Here is a 27,408-nt window from a genome sequence, read left to right on the forward strand (position 1 = left end):
CCAGCTTTATTTTGTTCTAAGTTGTTTTATCCGTTGTGGCACGTTTTGGAGGAAACTTAACAAGTTAACGCTTTTTTAGTCACAGATGTCACATTTTGCCGATTCGTACTTAATATATTCAACTTTGAACTTCTTACAATGAACTTTGAACTATTTTAATTGAACTATATAGTAATAATACCAAAACGTGTATAAAGATCATAAATGTGTTTATACTGATAACATATTTTTATCATTACATTAAAACCGTTCTAATTTTAAATAAGCTATACCATAAGTCTATAAAATAGACTTATGGCGAAACTAACCATCGAAAATGTTTACAATTATTTAAAATTAACCATTTACAATACACGTGATTCTGATCACTATATTGAAACCAAAACAAGTGACACAAAATCCTGATTACAGACGTTAACGGTAACCTCTTTACGAAACATCTATGTTACAACACTGTAGTTCACAATATTCACAACACCGAAATGTTTTCACAACCAATTGCGCCTAACCCTACTACGTGACCCGAAGCCGGTATAAAAATATTTCTCGTCAGTATCAATTCCAACACGAAAACTTTTCATAAGCTCGTTTTAAATTATTAATTTTTGCACATTTAAACTTCGTACCTTCTTATTGAGTCCACAAAAATTAAATTTTACACACGTTTTCCTAGATGGCGATTACAGCCTTGAAAATAATACCGTCGCTATGACTGACTAGATCATTCTAATTCCCTTATTTTTGTGTAGACGTAAAATAAGACCAACCGAAACTGCTTGGCGATTAAGAAATGAATGTTTGGTAATTTTACACACTTTGAGTATTCTCATATATTTAAACTCAAAAAATCTAAATTGCCTCTATATAAGGTCATTTAATGTGCATGCGCTGATTAGCCTGATTTTGACCATGAGGCATTGTATACGCATACGCAAGTGCCCTTCTAGACCTCACAACACAATCCATTTGCTAGATCAGGTGCTAGATAAACATAATTATAGATGTATACACCCATTTTTTATCGTCGGGGCTCCCACTACACCATTTTTACTCTTGAATTGATAAATTGCTTGTCAGTTTTAATTCGGTATTTGAAAAGATATAAATATCCGCGTCAATGTGATGTTTAATCCGAAATGATTTAAACTTCTTTGTAAATTTCACCTTACTTAATACAATAATAAATCGCTAAATTCAACTTATCCAACGATATAACAAATACTGTTTCTACGTCCTTCGTCGTAAGACTCTTGACTCCTGAGACTCTTAACTTCGGTGTAAGGTAGAACTGAGGAATGTTGTCGTATTAGTTTTGGTCTGTTGCGGTGTTGAACGGAGATGAAGGGTGTGACTGGCAGGTCTTGGGACTCTGTGGAAGCGGACGACGTCAGGGTGGTTTCGCTGGAGTCTTGGCTTTTGCGTCTGGACGCGCAAACGTAAGAGTTGCGTCGACCGATTCCCAGTTTGGACATGAGTACGACGGGTGCCAGGTTCAGTTCTTGTTCGTCTTGGACGGATCGCCCACGTTTCAGCGGTGGCCTTCCCGGCAACCGTCCTGCTCCCGGGTTGCTCGCCTCCCATTGTTGGATCAGATACCTATCGTTACAAATAGACGTTTTTTTTGGTCAGAATTTTATATTCTTAAAAGTACTCCAAGAAACTAAGCTGAAAAGAGCCTACGTTATCTATTTCTTAAACTGACAAGAACATACGTTGTTTAATTATAAAAAATTTAGTTATTTTTTCTTCAAACAACTTATAGAGAAACAGCTTTACCTGTACAATAATATTCCCGAAACAAACTACGCTAAATTGCGTGGTTTTTACAAGAAATCACGCTGTCTATTATTAAAACTACCTACACGAGATGAGCTGTCTCTATTCCTAAAATCACCTAAGAAGCTTCAATACATGATCGAATCAAAAGCCTCACCTGGTATCAACTTTGATGCTTTCATCAGTGGTCAGTACACTATCAAAAGACGGGCAGGAAGGATAGCCCATCTCGGTGGATTCGCTGGCGCTCGAATCCCTGTGAGCCCGGCGGAACCTGTACAACAACCTCTCGTTGGAGGATGTCGGCAAGATCTCTTCATCGCATATCCTACTTCGAAACGACTTACTCCTGGATGGCGCGCACTCTTCCCGGACGTCTTCAACCGGAGTGGCCTCCTTGTCTTCTTGTCCGCCTTCGATATAAGTCACTAACCTCCACAAATCGGCTTTCTCCGACTGCAAAGTCTGCGATGGATTTGGATCCACCACGGCTCTTTTGTAATCCGTACTGTATCTGAATGAGTTGGAGTTAATTCTGTTGGCTCGTCTTCGATGCGCCGAGCCCACCGATTCATTGTAGTTGGCCCTACTTTTGCATCGAAAAATCTTCCTTATATGCTTTCTGGTTGTTTTATTCCTGAAAACGTATATATAAGGGTTAACCGCCGGCGAAGTTAGTGATAAAACTACTACGATTGGAGGTATCCATTGTGGAATGTCAATTGACGGTAGACTGGCTTCTAACAAGGACACCGTGAATAGTGGTAACCAACTACAAGTAAAGGAAGCTAGAATGATCAACCCTGTTTTGGCAGCCTTCCATTCTTCTCCGAATATGGAAGATTGGCTAGAGTTTTTTCGAAACGGTCGTCGTTTGGCAATGTACATGCGGCTAACTCGAAGTTCAGTGCCGTTGTTTGTGAGGATACCGCAGTTCACTTCGCTGCAGCTAGAACTCAAACTACGCTGGCGTACACCGGCGCTGCTGGATCGTGCAGCGCGGAACATGGAACAGTAAATCCAGACCATTTTAATAAACGGTAGCAGGAAGACGCAAAAACCCAAGTATATAGCGTACACTAACGTAAACGCGTCAGTCGGCGTCCATACCACCGTGCACATTCCCCATGACGGCCTGTATTCGATCTTGCAAAGTCCTATTAAGGGTGGCAGTGCCGAGATGCAAGACAAAGACCAAACTGATGACACTAGTCCGAAGGTTCTTCGTTTCGTAATGGTTGTGGAGTAATGTAATGGACTGTTAACTGCGCAGTAGCGATCGATCGCGATTAGGAAAAGGGAGAAAACGGTGGCAGTGTTGAGGACTAAAGAACACAATCCGGTAATTTGACACCAGACCGGGCCAAAGACCCACTGGCCGGCGTACGACGTGGCGATGACGTACGGCGTCACAAGGAAGCACGTTAGTAAGTGGGTGATGGTCATGTTGATGACGAACCCGTTCGAGAAGGAACGCACGCTGGGCTTGCGGTAGAACAACAGCAAGACCAGACTGTTAATGGCGACACCTGCCGTGAAGACTAGTAGTATGAAGGCCGAGTGGGCTTGACTCAGGATGGCCTCCACGCTCGACTGCGACACATTTTGAGGAAATTCCTGCAGTTGTTCCAGAAGTGGTGTGATATTGATTGACATGGTTGGTCTTAGGGCATTAGAATAACCTGGAAATATAACAAAAAAAATGAGGTCACAGTTAAAATTTCGATATTAATTTTGGTACCACAAAAATGTTGTAAAATTTTATTTGAAAAAAACCGAGTTCTATTTACTAGCATGGGTAACCTAATAACCAACCATAAGCGTGATACTTCTAGCCTCGACCATACATTAGTGTAGTAGAATTAGTAGAAGGATTCGCAAAATCATAATACAGGAAATTTCGTCGCCCTTGTGGGTTTCGCTTTACCTAATGGTCTTCCAAATTGAAATTCCACTAATCCGTGAATACTTGGAAACTGCAGGTTGATGTTCATAAATTCCTCGTAAACCCTAAGGTCGAAAAATTTTAGCTCCGAAGACGAAGCGAGTGTTTTCAATAATTAATTTAATAGTCCAATTTAATTTTGATAGCGTTTAAAATTTCTCTAAAGCTTGGCTTAAAGTCGTAAGCATGCGAGTGACATTCACGTTGTCGCTACGTATCGCGCAATTTCGACATTTTTTACGTCACTCTGAATGAAGATTGTAACGAAATATGCACATAAAAGTACAATACTTCTCCTAAAGCTGTTCGATGATGCTTAAACGTTCTGCAAGGCCTAACTCTGCAGGCTTGTCATATGCAGGAGTCGAAGTTACGAATAACCATTTTGATAATCGCGAGTCCCATTAAAGATAAATAATAATCAATAATAATCAGCTCGGCCAATACCACAGGCCTAGTCATCTAGCGACCTTTAATGCCTTTAAACAGGTGACCGGGTTAAATGGCGTAGGAGGGTGGGGGAAAGCCTTTCGTGCCACGCGAGCCAACAGTTCCCTACACTTACTATTACCTGTAACCTCAACAAGTTTTAATGAAAAGGGGAAACCGAGAACTCTTTACCCAGTGCAAACTCAAGACAGAAGGAGTTGCTCCCAGTTTATACCGAGTGCCACAAGCTTGGATTGAACCCGGCTAATCTCGCTGCGAAGCGAAAGTTCTAAGCACTCCGCCTTTTGGTCTAAGACTCCGCCACCACAAACTGTTTCAATTTTAACCTAGATTCGAGCACACGTCATTTTTCCAATAAATGAACAATTACTCATTTCCCCGCGCGAGATATTAACCCAGTTTTAAAGACGAATCTGCATCCGAAATCAAAACAACTCATTAATTCCAAAATAAATTTTTCCTTAAACTAAATTAACGACCCAACCGTCTCCCCGGTAGGCTTATGTCCAGCCCCGCTACCGCCTCCCTGCATGCCAATACTTCGAGCGACATCTACAAGTCTATAGCGTAAACATACATTTTAATAACGCCGTCTTCGTAGTAACTTTCCAAGAGAGGTCATCCCAGAAGCGCGACCTTTTAACCCTGATGTTAAAAATACGCCCGTAAGTTGTCTAAGAAAGTAAGTCGTAACTTCCAGCCGAGTGCCCGTTTTTTTTATAAGGCAGTTAAAGTTTTTGTCTTGAAATATTGTTTACGCGTGACCCCGTAACTTCCGCCTCGGTGTATAATATCGTAGGCTCTAAAGAAAATCGCCCCCGACCAACGCCATCTCGTGTCCGTTGTCGAAGTTATTGACCTAGAAATTGAGTGAGCTGACCTGTTATGGAATCAGATTGAATTACAAACTACGCAAGATCCTTTTTAAAATCCACAAAATAATGGGGGCTCTATTTGGCCCCAAAATGGGGGGAGTTACGTTTCATGTACTTTTTCTACTCCTTTTTTACGATGAGGAGATTATACGTAGAAATGTAGGGCGACACTATGATATTGGTTTCTACTAGCGTTTCGCTTTCGAGAGGTTTTGTAGGTTAAGCCTTTTATTGAATAGATCGTATCGTTCCAACGATTTGTTGCTATGTAGTAAATGTGTGTGTGGTTTATTCCACGGACAATTGGGCGTTTTTGACAACTAATAATGTGGTCAATAAAGTGGGACGGAATGACCAAATTCGTCGGAGATTTAGGGCTAGCCTCGTTCTTTGTCGGGGTAGTTGGCGCCACTGTTTTTACGCGCTCTTTCGTAAACGGGTTATTTGAGCGTCTTAAAAGGATCTAAACCTTATTCTCACATTTTTATCTACTTATCTATCTATATTATACTTCCAAAACATGCCGCGTACGAAATTGGCGCTATGTACAACGTCTAGTCTGGTTTTATTTTTCGGCCAAGGCTTAGCGGAAATAAAAAAGTTTTCAATTGCTAAATAAACCTTTATTTTGGCACTAAAGGAACGATAACTCCACGCGTAAAATTTACTCGAGTTGAGAGCAGTTTATAAAAATTAAATAAGACGCAGCATTGAGATCATATAGACAAACTCTAAACTCTCGCGTACGTGCTTTCAATAGCAGTTTTAAAATAGCGGTCTGTGTCTCGATTCTCTAGGTTATCGAACGACAGAGACCCCGAATCTTTCCCTCAAAAGTGACATCACCGTTCTAAACATTTTCCCTGTATTCGTTTCGTTTTCAATAATTATTTTTTGTGTTTTATGGCCATGAGGTAAAGGTTTTATCCACTTAAATAAATTGGTCAACGTAAAAGTCTGAACTTCATGATATGATCATTTAAAATGGCCGTTATTCCTATTACCTCCCTGCATTTTGTGCACTCTTAATTTATGTAACAGCCCTGTTTCCCAGTCATTAAAGAAAAGTTTTGCCAAGCTTCTTTAGATATAAAAGAACGATAAATGCATGGAAACCCTGCTAAAATATCGTCTGCTTCCCTAATTTTATTCATTAGCTTCCAAAATACGCCGCTTTGAAGAAATAGGAATCACGTCCATTGAATCGCATTATACAATTTGGAGATCTAATATATATTTAGGTAAAGAAGGACCAACGACGACAAAATTCATATATGGACGAAGTACGATAGGAAAGCTACGGATCGTCCATTTCAGCGTCGTGTACCATATTTTATCAAAAAATATACTAAATTACATCTTGCATCGCTATCCAATCAGCTATTTGACAAGCTATGAAGACCAAAACTTCGACATACTTCCAGACCAATTTTCCTGAGATGCTTAAACTGTCTAATATAAATAATATTACGTTACCTTAAATGCCTATAAACAAGGTTGATGCCTAAAAAATTATAGACCGGATTCCGTAGTTCACCCAAACTCCAATTAATTTTTAGTTGAGGCTAAGGCCTATTGAATATTAAAATGTTTTCACAAAGAAAGCTGACCCTTCCTTCGGCGAATTGATGACAAATAATCGAATCAAAACAATAAAATTGACCATTGAAAGTACGGATTTTAAAATTTGAGATCTGAAACGCGTTAATATTTATCGCCATCAAAGTAACCTAGTAGTAATTCTGCCAACAAAGAGATATTAAAAACCAGCTTGACTTCAATTAAAAAACGTTTACAAAAATGCTTCTAAAGGCGCTTCTAGGTAGCAGCACCTTCCGGATACTTAAAGCGATAGGCGAGTGGTCTGCCATCTACTGGCTTCCCAAAACCACGTGTTCAATAAGTTAATAATCACGTGATTCCCAAAATCCAATCAACGCGAGAAGCTCCGAATTTGCCACACCTTTTTGGCTAGATTTTGATGCTTACTCAACTTGTTTTTATTATTACGCTAACGACATCTAGTGCGAGCGAATGCAACTAGACATAAACCGCCGCTTGCTTTCAGTAGGTGAAGTCCAAGATAATATAGAACTCCGTAACCAAGATTCGAATTCTGAGAGCTTTCTGATTGATGGTTTTCTAAAGAAGCGCTTACCCACTTCCGGCACGTGAGCTCCGAAATATCCGCCTCCATCGGTCGTGGTATTGTCCTATCACGGCCAACTTTGACGAAGTGGTGTTGTCTATAGTTGGTTCCCATGGTAAATACGGAGTTAAATTTTTCGGAGTTCCGGTAGGAAGTTGTTAAATGCTATTGAGTACGCGCGAGGCAGTTATTTCGAATGTAGGGTACAAGGTCTATATTATCTTTGCTGAAGTAGTGTTTCTTCTACGGAGTGTTTATTGCAAAAATGCCATAACTGAAATAAGTTAGTCGTAAGGAAATTCTAATTCTGTAATACTTGTATATTACAGGAGTTCAAACAAGCCGTCATCCGTTCATTTCTAGAAGTAGCCGTATATAAATGTTCTGGGTATAATTTAGTCCTGGCCTAGTTTCAGTTACAGATTTATCCTAGATATAAAACTGACTCAGATTTAGCGCGAATGTTATTAACGCCATATTTCTAGCGAAGAATCCCTCGCTAGGCCTTGGCGTTACCAATAGCCGAGAGTTATTCCGAACATGATGGGGTTGGGTGGGCCGGCGCCCTACACGGCTTCCAGGTCTGTGATATTAGAAAATTCGATTTGTTTTCGCCCAAAAATTCGATTAAGCACGCGACGCCCCTCGGGAACAAGTCGGAAATCAACAAACGTGAGGCTTTGCAGCGAGAGAGGGCGCCACGTGTTGTAAAACGAGATGTCGCGAATACAATCGCGAAGATTAGAGCTCAGGGTTTGGATAAGAAATATCCGTTTTATTTGTTTTTATCCATAACCGATAATTATCTGAATAAAAACTTAAGTTTTGCATATTAAATCGTCTTATAACCGCGAATAATATTCATTAATAAACAGTTAACCGAAATGTTTATGAATAATTAAAATTTTGGCGGTTAATTTATCTTTTCCGCCGAGCTCTGGTTGTACACTTTAATAAGCTATAACAGGAATCCATAGCTCTACTTGGAATGCTTGTCGCGGCAGATTTTCGTCTCGATGTGGCAGACAGTTTTTTCGACGTCACTTTGTTAACTTAACAAAACAACAACGTGAGAGGGGAGCGCGCGCAGAGGGGATTTTCGCTTTCGTAGGCGGGGCCAAAGCCGTCAGAGTGATCGTACCATACGCGATAAGCATTCCAAGTTGAGGTATGGATTCCGGGCTACAATAATCTTAGCTGGCCATTTAAAATACCCAATTGAATGGTACTTTTTTTGCTGCGATGAAAATATAAAGTCATCCTATCTACAGCCGTAATAGTCATGGTTTGTATAAAATAGTTCCACCCACATTTTGACAATCAATAAACAAAAGCTATTAAAATAGTGATTTTGCGTGTGCGCTCTCCTTGTGTGGGGTATGCTTGTTGCTTCTAGGTGACGTCACTGGGCAGAGTTTACGTATACTTCTTGCGGATTCTAGGCTATCAGTGACGTCACGGAAAGAGTAGCCAACAATACCATTTATAAGCGTCCCTGGGGTGCGTCAAAATTCTAAAAAGGAAGAGTTCTTCGTGAGGATTTTCTCCCCGTGAGAACTCGCTTAAAAGCGTCAAATGCAAAAAGATTCTTCTAAAGATGGCGGCTTACTAGAATCCTACGAAAGTTGTAAACTAAGCCTTTGACTATAAATATTATTTTTACTCCATTTCACGACAATGTATAAAGGAAGAAAACCTTTGATCTATAATTTAAAAGGAAATATTTTATCTGAAATTAACTTACCATTTTGTATTCTCTGAAATTGATTTTCTTCAGTATCAAGTAAACTGACTAAAATATTAGCGGCCATTTTAATTTATAACTTCCTCAACTCTTGGACAAATAAAAATGATCTTCTCAAGAGAACTCGTGAGAAGAGAATACGTCACTTCCTGTGAGAAGGACCGTCAAAATTGATAAGTCTGCTATAGCTCAGAGTCCCTAACGCTTCGCCAGCTAATTACCGTCTGCTTATAAGCAACTTCTAAAATATTTAACGGACGCCTAAAAAGGGCTTACCAATAAAAAAATTCAAAATACGGTCCTCATCCCAGACAATATATTTTGAAAATATTTGAATCTTCGCAACTAAAATCAGGTCAAAATATCGCGAAATTAAATCTCAAAATCTGGCAATGTGAGCTAAGCAGTTTATAAGAATATGTAAACTTCATTCGAAATACCGAATAAAAAATAAATAACTCGCCAAGAAGTAATATTTCCGAGAGCCAGGACCTGCAAAATACGGTTTAAAAAGGGTGTTTCAAAAGGTTATGCAAATATTTTAAGGAAGTTGTAGGGGGTGAGTTGAGAAGTATGCCTGTTTTTTCCTCATTTTCCTAAGATGAGTTATATAAGCGCCAGAGAGCTTCAAAGTGTGGCCTACTAACCCCTGGAAGTAGGCTGAAACAAGCGCAAAACCAAGCAGCAGGGAATTGAAATACTGTTTGAGTTTACTTTTTTACGCTGGTTACCTCGATGTGTTTACAAAGTCCTTTTTTTACCTATCACACGAACCCAAACCTTAATGTTCGCGTTTCCCTGCTGCTTGGTTTTGCGCTGGTTGCAGCCTACTTCCAAGGGCTAGTAGGCCACACTTTGAAGCTCTGGCGCTCTTTTAAAGGCCGACTACATATTAACTCTTCGGTTTACTCTGTCTTTCACTGGAAGTAGGCTTACTGCAATACACGTGTGCCATGCAGTCAGCCTACTTCCAGTGAAAGACAGAGTAAACCGAAGATTAATGTAGTCGGCCTTTAACTCAGCGTAGGAAAATGGGGATAAAACAGGCATACTTCTCAACTCACCCCTACAACTCCTTTACATTTTGCATAACCTTTTGAAACACCCTGTATAGTGCTTCTTGAAATAATCGGAGCTTTTCCGTGTACGGTATGCAACAAGTGTTTCCTTTTAACCTGGTGGCTTAATGTTTTGACATATTAAGACTAAGCAAAAACACGACGTTCTGTTTACAGGTGAAAAGATTCCATTATTTCTACAAGCGCTATACAGCGTGGAAACCTCAGCCGTTATTTAACTATCGGTTAACTAATTTTTACAAATTCTAGCTGGATTTGCATTTTTGGTATTAAATCGTCGTCTGCTATCGCGGAAACCAAGTGCGTAACTTTGTTCTTACCAAAACTAGTTAACCGATAATTAAAAAACGGATTAAATTGCCAAAGCAGCGCCTGTATAAGTGTTTCTCCCGCAGCACTCTGGTGTACTAGGAGAAGTACCGACGCTGGACCACGGCTGAGGCTTCCATCCTGTATAAATAGTAACTTGCGGGTCCTGGCGATTTTCTTAATGGCGTTTTATTTTACCACCTATTACAACTATATTATAGAGGCCAACTACTGATTATAATAAAATTAGTTTCAAGTTAAATAAGATTAAATATTTTCCTATTTATTACAGTTATTTTTAACAAAATATGAATTTCAAAAGTGTATTGTGACTTGTCTAACTTGTTTCATAGTCTAAATGGGCTGAACGACCACGTGTGTCAAAAGTAGTTTTATACTTATTAAATTGCCAGCCTGATGTAAGGGAAAAGACGCTCTACAGCAAAAAAAAGCACTTTTTCTTATCGCAGTTACGGAAATTTATTTTTCAAAGACCACGGATACGAGCCCGTATTTTTACTTTTTATCACGCTCTGCTATAAAAAATATATGTTCTTGACTTGTGACTGGTCGGGTGATGCGACGTAATTGAAATGGCCTTCGTATTGCCCCTGAAATAAGCGTGTTAGAATGCCTTAGTCCATTGATACTTTCTGCTTTACTACGAATCTATAAATTCCAATATACGATAGTAGATGGCGTTGCAATTACTTTCCGCTAATTAGATTAATGGGCAGTTACAGGTGGGGCTGTTCCTGTTAATGGTATCTAATTGCGACTCTCAGCCTAAACTCCTTGTTGCTAACGAGTTCCTTGTCTAGCCCTTGCAAATTCTAGTCGAACCAACATTACTTTCATTTTGATGTGGGATTTACCTCAAGTTATTCACCCGAAGAAATTCGTGCAATTTTTACCAACGTAATTCAAGAGGGGTTTTTTTTGGTAACGGATAAACACCGTAAGGCGTTTTATCGAAATAGTACTGTTGTTCAAATCGAAAAATAGTCTGCCAACTAGGAGCAACAAACCCAGCACTGCCCACACAAGGAGAACGCAACCCGTCAAAAGTCGCGCATTTTCTTGTGTACATTTTTCATTGGTTAGGCGCTTTAGCGCCTGCTGCCGTTGGGAGGGAAAAATTCGAAAATTGTCTTCCCCCTTTCCGTAAAACGTTCAGCGTAAAGGTTGGTACAATGAAATTTGTACACAACACTGCGTTAACATGTTGTGCGATCTCCTTGTGTTTGTTGCTCCTAGCTGCCAAGAACCACGTTTTGGGGGCAAAAATTAAGTGATCCACATTAGATATGAAATTTTATACTTCCTCTAAGGATTTTATTTAATTCTTTTTAATATAATTCAGGTACAATAATATCAATGAAATATGATTGCTTTGAAAATTATTTCGTGACTTCGTAATGTTTCTACAAATGATTTTTAAATTTGATATTGAGTTCTCGATTAGCTTTTGATTTGTTGATTAACGATTATCAAGTCGCTAATCAAGAAATCAGGGGCCAATTAAAAAGTCATTAGCAAAATCCGAGACGCAGATCACGGAGATTTAAATCAGACGAGGTTATTCTTATAATCATGCCAAATATTTCGAAATCACCAGATTTCTGATTCCTAAAGATTTCTTTCGATTTCTAAAAATCTTTTCCGATTCCCAAAAATTTTATGATTTCAAAAATAATCTTACAGATTTGCCGATTTTTTGTCAAGCGATAATCTCCACGATATTTTACTGATTACCAATAATTTTCCCCATTTTTAAAGATTTATTTTGATTCCAAATAAGATAATCATTTAAGCTTTCCTGATTTCAACAGATTGCTTTAAATTTTTTAAGATTACTCTCGTTTATTTTTTTACTTTCTAAGATTATTTTCGATAATTTTTTACTTTCTAAGATTATATTAGATTATTTATAACTTTCTTAGGTAATTTTCGATTATTTTTTACTTTCTAAGATTATTTTTTGCTTTCTAAGATTATTTTAGATTATTTTTTACTTTCTTAGATAATTTTAGATGATTTTTTTCTTTCTAAGATTATTTTCGATTATTTTTTGCTTTCTAAGATTATTTTAGATTATTTTTTACTTTCTTAGATAATTTTAGATGATTTTTTTCTTTCTAAGATTATTTTCGATTATTTTTTGCTTTCTAAGATTATTTTAGATTATTTTTTACTTTCTTAGATAATTTTAGATGATTTTTTTCTTTCTAAGATTATTTTCGATTATTTTTTACATTCTAAGATTATTTTAGATTATTTATTACTTTCTTAGATAATTTTTGATTATTTTTTACTTTCTAAGATTATTTTAGATTATTTATAACTTTCTTAGATAATTTTCGATTATTTTTTACTTTCTAAGATTATTTTTTGCTTTCCAAGATTATTTTAGATTATTTTTTACTTTCTTAGATAATTTTAGATGATTTTTTTCTTTCTAAGATTATTTTCGATTATTTTTTACTTTCTAAGATTATTTTAGATTATTTATTACTTTCTTAGATAATTTTTGATTATTTTTTACTTTATAAGATTATATTAGATAACTTTTTACTTTCTTAGATTATTTTCGATTATTTTTTACTTTCTAAGATTATTTTCGATTATTTTTTACTTTCTTAGATAATTTTCGATTATTTTTTCTTTCTAAGATTATTTTCGATTATTTTTTACTTTCTAAGATTATTTTCAATTCATTTTTACTTTTTCGAAATTTATTAATTTTTTGATTTTAAGAAATTGTGTAATCGATTTTTTCTTAAAGGTACAACAAATTTCTTTGAGTGACTGGCTCCTCAGAATATTAACTTATTAAGTAATGCCATTGATTCAACTCAAGCGCAGACCGCCAGACAAACAAAACCCCTCGTGTGAGGAAATTTAAAGACAGTTTCGTCTTATGTCACAACATTAAAATAAGAACGAATGGACGCCAGAGCTAATAAGTGTCGTCTAGCTCTTCACTGTCTTAAAATCTTCAAAGTTTACAGAAACGAGATCTTGGATCGTAGGTCCACGCTATAAATTAAAGAGATATGTAGGATTTATGTCGAGAACGCTTATGGAAATTGGCCAATGCTGCTCGACTGGAAAATTGGGCCTTTGCAGATGTTTACAACCTTTCATAAATAAACGTTTATTGTCAATGTAAACAGACTTTCCAGAGCTATAGTCTCCTTACCTAATCAAATTTTAACGACTTTATGATATATTAATATTTGTTTGTCATTTCCTAAATAATTTAATAACGTCATAGACGTTAGCTCAAGCGTACTAGATTTAATTAGTAAAGAATATATTTAGTGTATTTTTATTCTTTTTCAGTTCGGCTTAACTCAAATTTTTATCGCCTAGCTTGCAATGTGAAATTTAAAACGTTTTATTTTATTTTCTCGGAAGGAATTGAAATATGATGATTGGTTATTTATTTTTGGTATAAACTAATTATAACTTACTCTAATAGTACTAGTTTTCAGAAGGTTAACGATGGTATAATATGTAAAAATTCACCCCATTCGCTAAACCTTGCTCTAAAGCGTTACCATAGATATAGGAAACGTATATAAAGGTCTAGATAAAATATTTCAAAGGGAGTGAATACGGAGGTGACAGCTAGCAGAAACGCGTAATTTCTGCAGGCTATCCTTATAAGGCGCTATCTATCGATAAGAAAGCTCGTGCTATCGTCGCGAGAGCCATTGTCTCCCGCTTAAAAATTATACTAAAAGTCACCAACAGATGGTGTCTAAAGACTACGGCCTGCGGAAAGGTCAAGCACTTAGTACTAAAATGCTAAGAGACCTCGCGCTCTTGGTCACGTCAAGGACAGTAAATACAGGGACGAGAAAGTGTATTGGCGGCCTCTGTTGGAATATATAACCTAAAACGACTTAAACGCAAGGAGAGTTAGTTGTAAACAAAAAAATGGCGGTCACCTAATTTTAGCGGTTCCTGACGAGGCTTAAGTGTTCAAAACAAATAGGCATTTTTTATTTACGCTCGTAGTTTTATTTTTAATTTAACATCAAAATGGTAAAAACTAACTACAATAATACTGTCCATGGTGAACCACGTCTTAACAATGGCTGCGGTTTGTTTACATCTAACTCCCCGTGAATATGAAAACGTTTAAAATCGAAATTTTTTTCCTGCTTTCTCGTCCCTGTATCTACTGTCCTTGGTCACGTGCCTTCCTCGGTGTCTGCTAGGTGTCAATTCCGTATTTTATATTAGGCTTAGACGCCCCGAAATTTATCTAGACCTTTATATACATTTCTTATATCTATGAGGGTTACTGAGCTCTGAGAGAGGGGATATCCACGCGACAAGAAATTAAGACGCGAACCGCGATAGGATAGTAACGCCATCTTCTTGGATTTCGTTAGCAAAATTTTCATCGAAATAGAAGACTAGTATTTCGACGGATTAATTAACTAGCTTCGCTGAAGAATGTGCCTTAACCTTCAAAGTTCGCGTTGATTATTCGTTCATCATTTCCCCCTCCCATCCCCATGGAAACACTGGAAGTGCATTTCGAAATCTTTTTGTGTCGTAATCTACTACCAGAAGTAAATAACATAACTATTACGAGCGAAGTAGGCATCTAACCATAATGTTAATGATATTCACAAACTAATGTTGACTTTTAAAAGGTTTAAAAAAATTATAACAGATACTGATTATTAAAAACTATAGAATTTGTTTGGTGTCAAAACGTATATTTTGAAATAAAATCTTCTTACTTAGGCTACTAAACATTAGAAAATAGCAACAAAATGGGACTGAACCTAAGTCGAATTTAAACCAAAGAATGCAGTTTGGATATTTTTTGTTAAGGGTTTGATCGATTTAAGTAAGAATTTATGAAAGGAATTTTGGATAAGATTTTGGTTATAAAATACGTGTCACTTAAAGTAACGGATGATAATTCTTCTCTATTTTATAATCCTTTGCTTGAACATTAAATTGCGCGGCGCCGCTTGATTTGATGGAGTTTAGGACTTTATGGTGTGTATGTTTAGAGTAGGGTGTTGTGTTATTGGCAGGGTTATTTTTAAATCGGGAGAAGAGGCTCTCCAAGGTATGTTTTGCTAGACGAGTTCTATTGTAATTGCCTTTTAGTCTAGACAGAGAAAGTGAGACGGGACTGATAGCTTCTCTGCTTTGCTGCACCGAAGCCCATTTCGGTCTTCAATGGAGAATCGGATCCCCTGTACGCAAAAAGAGTTTTATATCGCAAATTGCAAAACCTTTTTTTAGTCTGTTTTTATGAATAATATTTATTTACTTTATATCCTTGGACTATTTTAAAATATTGTTGAAATATCGATAAGCCTTATCAAATTCAACACTGATTTTGCTTGAAAATTGCCCAATAAGTGTATTCTGAAATTTCACGTTACATTATATTCGTCGTGAGATCCACTCCACTAAATAAATCGCTATGTTAAGGCTAATACTTAAGACTTTTTTTGCCATTTCAAATCCTCTACGCGGCTTTGGAGTTTACCTTAAAATAACACGGGGTACTCGACAACGACCACAGCCACCTACCGTAATGTATGGCAACAAAATGGAAAATTGAATTACGGATTTTACTCCCTTTCTTAAAAACTTTGCAGTGAGTATATTCCGAAATGTCGTGTTACATTAGTTTCGTCGTGAGTTTCCCTTCACTCAAGCGATCGTTATGTTAAAACTATTGATTTCAAATCCTCTAGGCGGCCGTGGTGTTTACCTGAAAACAAAACGGGGTACTCGAATGTACGGCATTTAAATTAATAACCTTTGTTAAAAATGACAATTTTTTTAAAGTAGCGAGGAAATATAAATTATCTGTCATTTAAAAATTTTCTTATTTTATTCATAAAGTTTCGATAATTTAATTAATCATATCAATAAAATGCCGAATTTAGCCAATATAGAAACTTGACTATATAATACGAACACGTACTTTGAAGCCAATTTGTCATAGTGGCTTCGGTAAAGAGCCCAATGAAAGCCACTTTGAGGAGGTACAAGCGAAATGTGCCGCCATCTTCGTCTCGGAGAACGACCCGACATAAAACGTGATATTTTTTCATTATCAGATTTTTTCGCGTTCTTTATTCCATCTTAACCGCGCGAAAGAAGTTCCACAAAGAAGCTTACTTTTTCCATAGGATCTGTGTTTGGTGAGTGTCCCCCTCTCTTAAGGCTAACAAGATAACTTGTCTGTGTCGGGGTGGTAGCAGAGCGTGGGTTATAATAACCTCAAGCTATTTAGTATAGAAGTGTCAGCCACATTTACGTTTTTGTATTGGTGCTGTTTAAGCAGGCCGTTTAACCTGTCACGTGGACATCTAGCTGTATTAGCAACGTCTTAGCAACCAAAGAAATATGATTTTCTCAGTTGTACAGAGTAAAATATTACTAAGACCGTGATATTTGATCAATATATAGCGCACTCTGATATTTTAGGAAATAGGATCTTGCAACGAGTAGTTATTAATTCCACTTTTTCTTTGTTAAGAGGTCAGCGCATTGGCCTCTCTGTCGTATAACTAAATAGCCTTTTAAGTTTACATACAGCCACGTTGCGGTCAATACGGGAATTATGTGCTGTATTTCGTCTGCTAGGTACGTGATTTACTAGTGTCTGTTTAGTGGACGAAAATCCAGCAGCTAAGTGAGCTTTTATCGTTTTCCGCTTGGTAGCGCTATGTTCGCTGAAAAGGTTAATTAGAGCCGTTCATCACAAGCTTTGTCTGCTCTTGGTGGTGAAGGTACTATTAGAGGAGAAAATATCAGTGTCTAACGGCCGCTAGTAGAACTGTGATTTTTAGCGCAAAAGCTTTAATAGACTAAATAAACGCCGTACACTACGATGCGCCATCTATTGAATCTTAAAATTTTATTATATTTTATAATCTCTGTTAAAATATTAGTATATTATTGGAAATAATTAATAAATCAATTAATTATATTGGTACCATAAAATAATTTGTTTTTATAATCTCTTAAATGTAAGTTTTGATAAAAGTATAGATGGCGCAAAACAGCACAATGAGATTTCTTTCGGGTCTCAATCTGACGAACGAGTTGCATAAAAGAACCTGCGGTGCGCTGACCTCTCCGTAAAAAGATCCTGTTCATTTTATTCGACGAAGCGAATGTATGAATTATTCAGTAGAGTGTGCTGCTATTCAATCTACATTTACTCTATCCATCCAAGTTATAGTATATAGTTATTTATATAGTTCACTATGGTGAAATTTGTAACTATTAAACCGACAAAGAAACTTTAAAAGTAGTAAATTTCGCTATAAAATTAAATCATGGACATCGTGTTTTAATCATATTAAGAAAAGGAATCGCAACGTTGGGTAAAGCTGGGCTGGTGACGGAGATGAACTCAATTTATAAACCGTTAGATAATACTATTTGGAGGTTTCTTTTGGATAAATGATGGTTAATGAGAAGGAAACCAAGTCCATAATCCCTAATTTATATAAAATGGCGCATTTCGTTTGGGTAAAATTTAATTCAGTCCTCCTGGAGAAATAGCCAGCGCAAGACTCTTTGTTCCGACGCTTAGAACAAAGTTTGGACAGATTGTGATAGAAGAATTTCAATAGAGAGTTTCAATAGGAAACACATTCGTTCAACCTTGTTAAGACGGCGCTAGACAACGCGTACCGAAAACGTATAGAAGTGTAAATGCCACTTTATTGTACACAAACTGTTTTCACTACACGTTTTCTAGCGAGCTTAACTTGTCCTCTACAATACACAAAAATCTTATGAAATTGAGTTTGCAATTTGAATTGACTTAGTTAAAATGTTTTGACACGCTTTAATCTAAGTAATTACATCAATTCAACCAATTATCTACTAATTAATTGTTATAATTAAGCGTTCTCTTATCACAAATTTGTGTTTAAGAGAAATGATAATTTTGTTTAAGGGGGAAGAATACATTAAAAGCCTCTTTTTCGTTCAAGTTGAACGTTTCTGTTTTAACAATTACAGAATTGAATTATATTTCTCTTATTAGGCTGAACCTTCCTCAAGTGCTTAAAATAATTTTGATAATTCTAATATTAATAGTTAACGAGATATAAGGTCCTAACTAAAGGGTAGTTTGGGCGCTTGTACAACTTGTTTAGCTCCGGGGGTCCGAATTAAAACGTAATAACTTAATTACTTTTAAATTGAAAATTGACAAAATTATTTTAGGCACTAAACAAGAGGCTGTTCTACACTTAAATATTAATTTTATAAGTTAAAATACAAAATTAAAAGAGTTCAGCTTGAAATAGCCCAAAAGTAGACAATGGCCACTGTAGTCTTCCCCCTTAAAGCATCGTCATTTCAACCAAATAAAAACGTATAATGATAAACTGAATTTATTTATTGGCATTTTATACCAAAATAAAACCCAATTTCAAAAATGTTTAGTTCCAAAAACATAATGTTTAAAAAATTAAATTTGAAGAAAATTAATTCAAATTAATTTAAAAATACATAATGCCATACATTTTAAAACTGGCAGGGGTGATTTGTTAAATTTTAAATTATACCAACTTAAAAATCTTGGTTTTAGAAAATTTTTGAAAATAAATTCAAATTGGCTAATATAAATTAAAATTGATGAAAATAAATTTAAATTAATTGAAAATTATTATTACATTTTAAAACTGGCGGAAATTCGTTGATTTTGAAATTGTATTAATGCTATTTGAAAATTCTATATAAATGAAAGCCAAAATTTAGTCAAAATTTGCATTTCATCTGTAAAATATTTTTCATTTAACCCGTTATTTTATAACTTAAATGCAGCCCTAAATTAAGATCAGGTATTTTTCTTCTAATATTGCTTATTACGCTAATTAAAAAGGCATATACCTTTATTTGATAATTATTTAGATAGTATTTTTACTCTAAACACAATATTTTCAATTCAACTTCACTTAAAATGAAGTTGGAACAGTGCAATAACAATGGCTTTCTAGTTAATTATTCGATTTAATTTTGCCACACAAAAAAAGATCAAACATTCCTCTAGCGTTTAAAATAATTGTTGAAATGTTTTGTTGATTAATTAAGGACATGTTAAGTGTTAATTCAACGCTTGTATTTCGTAATTCCGAAATCCATTGGTTCTCTTTAAAAACGTAATAAGTATCTAACTACCGACTTCTAAGTTGTCAACACTATTTTAAACACCAGAGAAGTGTATACGCAAAAAAAGTTAAAATCATACCTTTTAAATCCTTTCGAAAGCGATGGCAATTCTTGCGCCAAGCGAAGATGCTAAACACAAATTATGCAACTGAAAAGCGTCAAAAATCATCGCGAACTGCAACAAATCTCAATCTTAAGCGGTTACGACGCGAAAACTTGCTTGTCTCCATCACTGGAGAAGCTTAGCGGAACTGTGGGCTTTTCGGGGAATTCCGTTGGATAAAGCGTACAGCATCCCTGGTCGGTTGCCATTAGCAACGACGGGGCTTTTTTTTTCTTACCACGCATCTTTGAGATGTCTCCCGACTATTTCTCGTACGACCAAGGCTTAGTGAGTTGCTTATTTAACGGTTATTTTTCGGTAAAGTTTGCGTCGAACAGCCCGTTTTACAACGCCATCTAGTGATTGGGGAAAGGTATTAGCGGTTTGTTTTCGCAGCTTGTGTCTGATACACTTCGAGTAAGACACACTCTATTACATGTAAGTTATTTTTTCTTCAGATCTGTGGGTACTTTGTACTTGCTGGGTTTAAAACGGTGGGTTTGTTTTTAGATCGGCATTTTCCCGTGTTTGTCTTTAGCGTGCTTTGTATTTTGAGCCTTCGAACATCGCCCTATTCGCACTTAGCAGCTCCTCTGTTGTTCGGAGATTTTTGATAAACTGATCTTTCTTCGCGATACACGAGCGCCATCTATTGCGATGCTATAGAACTTTCACTCTTTTTAGTTAATATATTTCCTAGATCATATGGAGATTTAGCAAAAGCGCTCTACAAATTTAAAAAAAAAACGTATTCAGTACACCTAGACGTTCACGAATAAAAATTATTTATAAGTGGTTAAGAGTGTTTTAAGTTCAAAGAATAACGAAACTGAGTACTGTATTCTAATATTATTTTTCACACATTAGAGGTTTTGTGCTAAACCAGGGTACACGACGAAAATAAAAACCTGTTTGAACAAAACTAAAACTCGGTATGGCTGCACGGGCATTTTCTAAAAACAAAAAATTGTCATGTGCCCTGGCTTACCGCAAATTTATCTCCTTGTATACTCGTACCGATTTCGTCTTAATTACACAAGGCTTAGCGGAGCATTTCAATTTAAACTGAAGTTGTTATTTTCCTGAAAAATTAAATGCGGAAAAATTTCCTCAAATCGCAAAAATCAACAAGTTGGCAAGCCAAAATGTACCTCTCCTCGGAAGAGTTTTTAATTTTCAGTGAAGCGTAACTGTATCCGTGGTTCTGCGGTAGAACGCTCACCTGTCGTGCAAGAGGGCTCGGATTCGAATCCCGGCCGATAAAAAAATTATACTACACCCAATGACAAAAAGAGGGCGCTTTTGGAAAAACCTTTTCCCTGATTCTAAGAAACTGGGTACGCAGTGATTACCCTTTGCCCCGAAAATGCGAACGCGTTCGCAGGCAGACAGACCCACAGACAGACACGGTGGTTGTATAACCTCTCCTAGGGTACAAAGTCCCCTCGGAGAGGTAAAAATTGAAACATTTCTTACTTTTAAAGGTTTTTATTCTAGACATTTAGTATTACTTTTGGATTCGACAAAATGAGGCGAAAATTTAATCTATCAATAATATTAGGCTAAAAATGGAATGAAAACCTAAGGAATTTGTGTGTATTAGTTTCACGTGTGGTGTCCGCCGCCGCCGGTGTTCGCACGAATTCTCGCGGTACGTTAGAGGGACAAATACACATGATACGTCAATCAATTAAAAATATCATGTCCTCGCCGGCATTATTAACATTTATGAGATCAGGGCCCCGGGAGTGGGGCATTTGCACATTTTAGTAATTGTTGACAATTTAATTTCTAGCGATTTTCGACTTCAAATGCACATAACATTTTTAAATTAGACCTACTTTTTGTTAAAGCTGTAGGAAAAGGGGGGGTTTAGTATTTAGTTGGAGGGGTCCTCTAATTTAATTGTCCCTCCAACGTTTTGGTCGGTTAAAGGCCGACTCCATAAATCTTCGGTTTACTCTGTCTTTCACTGGAAGTAGGCTTACTGCAATACACTTGTGCCATGCAGTCAGCCTACTTCCAATGAAAGACAGAGTAAACCGAAGATTTATGTAGTCGACCTTTAAAAACTACAAATTGACTAATTAAAAATATTAGAGGCTATATAAACCGATTATTAATCTACGATCCTTAATTTTTTAAGAAACAGTAGTTTTGTATCATAATATACTTGAAATTTACTGAAATCGTTCCTATTTTTGTATTAACGATCAACTAAAGAAATCCAATTTAAATATTCGACGTGCATTTTGGATTTTAAGAAAATTACCCGATTTTTTTAAATTAAGAAAACTGTTTAAAAAAAAAAGAAATCCAATAAAAAATTACGAAATTCAATGCAAAACCGGAGATTTTATGACGTCAAGAAATTCGAGAAAAAAATCAGGCAAAATCTCGAAATCGGACGAAAAAGTTTGAGATCCAAGGTAAGAAAAATCTAGAAATCCGAGAAGATATCTGAAATACATAAAGAATTCCAAATCCGAAACCAAATATAAAAATATGAAAAATGAAGAGTGTATTTCGATATTCCGTACTCCAAGAACACAATTATTTATCCTCAGGGACTTGAATCCATACCTCTGCTTGGAATGATTATCCTAGCGTATCGCGTATGGTAAGATCACTCTGACGGCTTTATCCCCGCCTACGAGAGAAAAAATCTACTCTGCGCGCGCTCCCCTCTCACGTTGTTGTTTGTTAAGTTAACATAGCGACGTCATAAAAACCGTCAGCCACATCGACACGAAAATCTGCCGCGATAAGGGCCGCGTTCAGTAACGCTCAACGGAGGGGAAATTGTTGATTAACCGTTGAACGCTTTTTTACGATTGTTGTAAATTTTATCAAATATCGTCTGTCGTGTCGTCTGCAACTAGCCTTCCAGCGTGCTGTGACGTCTCGATGGCGTTTATCAACAAAATAACCGGCTCTTCCAGCCTCTTATTTCGTTGCAAACGTGACGTCAATCCCGGAAGTGAAAAAAGTCGTACAGTAGCGAATGCGCATTCAACGGTCCAACCCTTTTCTGTTACTGGACGCGGCCAAGAATTCCAAATTAGAGGAATGGATTCCTGTCATTGAGAATGAAATGGACTAGTGACGGGGTGGGTCTTCACCAGCTCGTGCTTCTATCGCGTCGGAAGACGTCAGTTTTAGTAGACTGGCCCGATTTCATTGACTCTTAAAGGGAGTAGAACCCCCCTTGTTTGGTAGGGTGCGCCATAGCTTCTCTCTTTTCTCGCTCATGGCGCTAGTCAAGAACGATAGTAGAAACACCCAATTCTTCTGAAGAGGTTTTCTCACTTGAAACCTTTATTGTTTCATATTTACTGTTTATTTTTAAATGTAACCTTAATTAATACAGGGCCCCCAGAGGTCCTAAAATTCCTATAAAATCCTATATTTTCAAAAATGTCCTATAACATCCTATATTTTTAGCAAAAACCCCCAAAAGTCCTATAAAATCCTTTAATTTTGATATTTTGCTCATTTCAAATCCAACCACTCACAATTGTCAGTTATATTGCTAGATTTAGCTATAGGATAAATTCCTAGTCCAAGTCATTCTAGTCTATACTTTTGTTATTGTTAACACGGTTAGCTACTAGTATAGTTTTGTGATAAAATGGTTAAATAATTTCTATTTTTTAAGTGAAAATCAAAGATTTATTTCACTAAATATAGATTTTGTTTTTAAATGCATAAAGTTAGTAAATGAAATAGCATATATAGTCCTATAAAATCCTATAATTTAGTAAAAATAATCCTATAAAGTCCTATATATTTAGAAATATAATCCTATTTTTCCTTTAAAAAATTGAAGATGTGAGTGGGGGCCCTGTTAATATATAAACAACAATATTCGAGCTATTAATTAATTAATTATTTTCATTATAGTTTGGATATTTATTCAAATATAATTTTTTAATAATGAGGTACGTGGTTTTAGATTCACGAAATGCGTTCTAGTAGATATGATAAATTAAAGCACTAGCAAAGCGGGGATACTTTTAGTGGGATAATTCTTCCAAAACCACTGTATTTCACGCTACGTATAACACGTGGTTGGAGAAATGAGGGGAGGAAAATATGTATTGCCCCAAATTCCTGAAAAGGTTATACTCCCTTTTAGGGGCGGAGCATGCTGGCAGACCGTGAGGTGGATTGGGATCAACGGTAAAGAATGCAATAAATGCATTCTCTTGTACACTTTATTGGCTTTTGTCCGACCCCTCTCGAAAAGCGTACTCATATTCCCGTTCAGAGATGGCGGCCATTTAGTTTATTTTTATACGCGTATATTTCCGCGAAATCAACTACAAAGCTGCGTGCCACTCTGGGGGATTAAGCGTGGGCTGCAGTCGGTCAACCTTGGCCGTCGGACTGTCCGTCACGTGGCAGCAACGGCCGCAACTCGGCGTGGGCTGGTCTATGTTTTTGGCGTTTCTAGCGGCCATAAATTATTATTAATTTAGTTCGTTTCTCTTATATTGGTGAACTGTGATCTTTAAAAGATAACTTAACCCAAATCACGCTTACTTTTTTTCGTAAAACGACTTTTTCATTGACGTTTGCTTCACAATCAGTTCAGCTTCACCCAAAACCGAGGTGCTAAACAGTAGCGTATCTACTCGGTGGGGGGGATGCCCCGGGCGCAAACTTGGGGGCCCATTTTAAATGTCCTTTTAATGTTTCTTTGTAGATTATCCCGAATTAGAAAAAATATAATTTTCCATTAATAGAGTCAAAGCTACAGGAATAAACACTGATTTCAGTTAAGTTATCGATATAAAATTATATAAAAATTGGTTGCAATAATTTCTTTTAAATTTTAATTCCACACTCAACCAAATCCACACTTGACCATTACGCTCACAGAGGTGGAACTTGACGCTCAGCGCCACAGCATTGGCACTATTTCCACGAATATATTTAACCTATGAATATTTAGCTTTATCATTAGCCACCGTATACTCCGAGAGAACGTAAGGTGGAGCCTATTTTCGCGTCACACGATTGATTTACTTTTTAAAGCTAATGAGAACGAATTCGTAAATGATGTCATTTTAAAGCAAGATAGTTTACGAGAGCAGAATAGACGCTTCAATAAAACAACTTCGAGGAAATCGCTAATAAGTAATATTTCAGAGAACCAGGACCAGAAATTTATTGTTTATATAGTACTTCTTTCTCCGGTACGGTATGCTTTTTTTTACATATAAGGCTTAGCAAAAACGCGACGTTCTGTATACACGTGAAAAGTTTTCATTACTGAAACAAGCAGTAACTTGCAGGTCCTGGCTCTCGGATATATTACTTCTTGGCGGTTTCCTTTGAAGATGTTTTATTTAAGCGCTTATTACCGGGGCTTATTACCGCTAATTCGCGAAATTACTTCTCACAGGCGGTTCGCGTTATTTTGTCTAGAACAAAATACAAAATGAAGGTATGTAACTCCGATCTTTTGAAAGCGATTCTATCGAGTGCCTGCGAGGTTTTTAACAATTTAACCATACATTGTCAAACTATCTCTGAAAAGCTAAGCCTCGGTGATACTTTGGAAGAAAACCTGAGTCAATGTTTAACGTATTATTATTATTATTATTATTATTATTATTATTATTATTAAATAATATAATCTCCGTTATAATTTTACTATAATAATAACTATTCTAATAATAATAATATTAAATAAATACATGAATCTATTTAATTAAATAGATTCATGATAAATACTGCAAAAAGGAAACCTAACCATAACTAACGCTTCGACTGCTTATAAATAACATTCGAGTTCGACTACATCACTTTAAGTTCCCTCCGCCCCACCGGAGGTGATCTAGGCAAAGATAATCTAGACTACGTACTCTAGGGTACTCCAGGTGAATATTCATGGGTTAATTATAATGTTACATAATGGGGCAATTGGAGAGGGTCATAAAAAACGATAAACTTATTCTTGCCTCTACGTCAGCTGCATAGTAGAAAGGCAATCTATCTGCGTTCTATCAAGGATTCTATAACATATTGAATCCTTGGTTCAATAAGCTTCGTGCGTAGTTTAAATTTTGGTCAGAAGTGTCGCCGCCTACCGACTGAGTTTTAAATCTAATTTGTGAAAGCTGTCTGCTCATTCAAAATTATCTCGATATAAAAGCTGAACGTTTCAGTTAAAGAACATTCATATTCAAATGTCGTCTGCTATTTCTTCACACATTAAGTTCGCGGGTATTAAAGTAGATGGCGCTATCTTTTCTAAGCTCGAAGCCTATATTCATAATTCATGGCTCATATGTAACATTCCTCTGTATAACAATTCCATAGAGAGTCCTACTTTCAACTCCCTTTAACATTCCTATTTTTAATTTTACATAAAACTACGCGTATTTAAATTCTTAGTGAAAAGTAAAGAATCATTTTTTAAATAAATATTAACTAGTACACGCGATATAGACACTTCAAAGTTGTGACGTTTATGACGTCGTAGCTCTATTTTTAGTAACGTCTCATTTGTTTTTTCTATAGTGAAATAACGTTGGTGACGTCATCCTTATTCCATAAGACCCACTATTTGGAGATTGCTTTCGTGGCCTATTGAAGCTTGAACTTAATATTGCTCAAATGGATAGTGCTTTCCTAAGAGATGTTCTAATTGATTTATAACTATGACGTTGTTTTTACCGATAATTTATCGATGTATTTGCAAAGTGTAATAGTTATTTTCACATGAGAGTGTCGCTTCCTTATTTTCCGAATGTTCAACTTCTACTGAGAACCAATTGGGGGATCTTAAAATTCATTTTGCGCGTGAAAATACGCCGCCATGTTAAAGTATAAAAGCAGGTAAATAAGCCTGCTATACCTCACAATATAAAGGTACTGTCAAGCGCAAAAATGTTATTTTGAAATCGGTCAATTTTAGCACAACCACGCGTTTTTGAAGTGCATTTTGCTATTAGGTCTAGTAATCCTTTTTCGTCACATTTGACCCTTTTAAGATCCACCAATGAGCGCGTCAGGGAGACCTGCCAAGGCTTAGGATCGTAGATTCATAATTATTTTTCAAATTGCGCATTTTCGTCGCTAGAGCACTTTATCTTTTCTACTAAGTTATGGGTTATTTAATTATTTTTTATTTTTATCTTATTTATTTAAACATTTTTTGTTGCGTTTTCAAATCTTTACTCTAATTTCTTTGTTTGTACTGTCCTGGTACCACTACGTATAGGCTTTGCCTCTGTGGTTGCCTGCAAAGTTTGTCTTTTGCGAAATAAATATTAATATTATTATTATTATAGATGGCGCAAAAAAACAGCTGACGAAATACGTCGGGTGTTGTCTAAATATAAATTATCCTTAGACTGTAAAATTGTTAGAAAAATATTTTTGGAAAATATATCAGAAAGCTGGGGTATGATTTTTGAATGGGAATAATTTGTCAAGTCGAGAGTTATTGACAAAATGGACGGGTTTTTTTTATAAAACGGTTCATTAGGTCACTTGTAGAATTTTTTAAGAGTCGCATATCGGTCGTTGCATACTGGGTTGGATTTCCAATAAAGCGAAAATGTTATTTTCGTCTTCAATGATCGATTTTGGTATCATCGCGATGGAAGCATTTGTCTGAATAAGTACGGGTTGTTGAAGTTCTTCGCGTTCAAGGTTACAGAATCTGACTTTACAGCGAAGAAAGACGTTGAATGATGTTGAGAGTTTTACAGTCTGTTGAGGCTTTCCTTTTGGAAACGCATCGACGCGCTGATTTCAAACCTACAAAATTGATGAC

At 36.3% G+C, this 27,408-nt stretch overlaps 1 protein-coding gene across 1 annotated transcript; it reads right to left on the reverse strand.

The window, feature by feature from the left end:
* Window positions 1-790: 790 nt before the first annotated feature.
* Window positions 791-9,006, reverse strand: LOC149957798 (G protein-coupled receptor 161-like). The gene is made up of 3 exons (XM_090167139.1): window positions 8,940-9,006; window positions 1,934-3,458; window positions 791-1,596 (listed from the first exon to the last, which is right to left on the reverse strand). Exons 1-3 carry the CDS (start codon window positions 9,004-9,006, stop codon window positions 1,200-1,202), a joined length of 1,989 nt encoding a protein of 662 aa, XP_090023265.1. The 3' UTR covers window positions 791-1,199.
* Between the last annotated feature and the right edge of the window lie 18,402 nt (window positions 9,007-27,408).

The sequence above is a fragment of the Leiobunum rupestre genome, chromosome 2, assembly GCF_980474605.1.
Source record: "Leiobunum rupestre chromosome 2, qqLeiRupe1.1.hap1, whole genome shotgun sequence".
Lineage (NCBI taxonomy): Eukaryota > Metazoa > Arthropoda > Arachnida > Opiliones > Sclerosomatidae > Leiobunum > Leiobunum rupestre.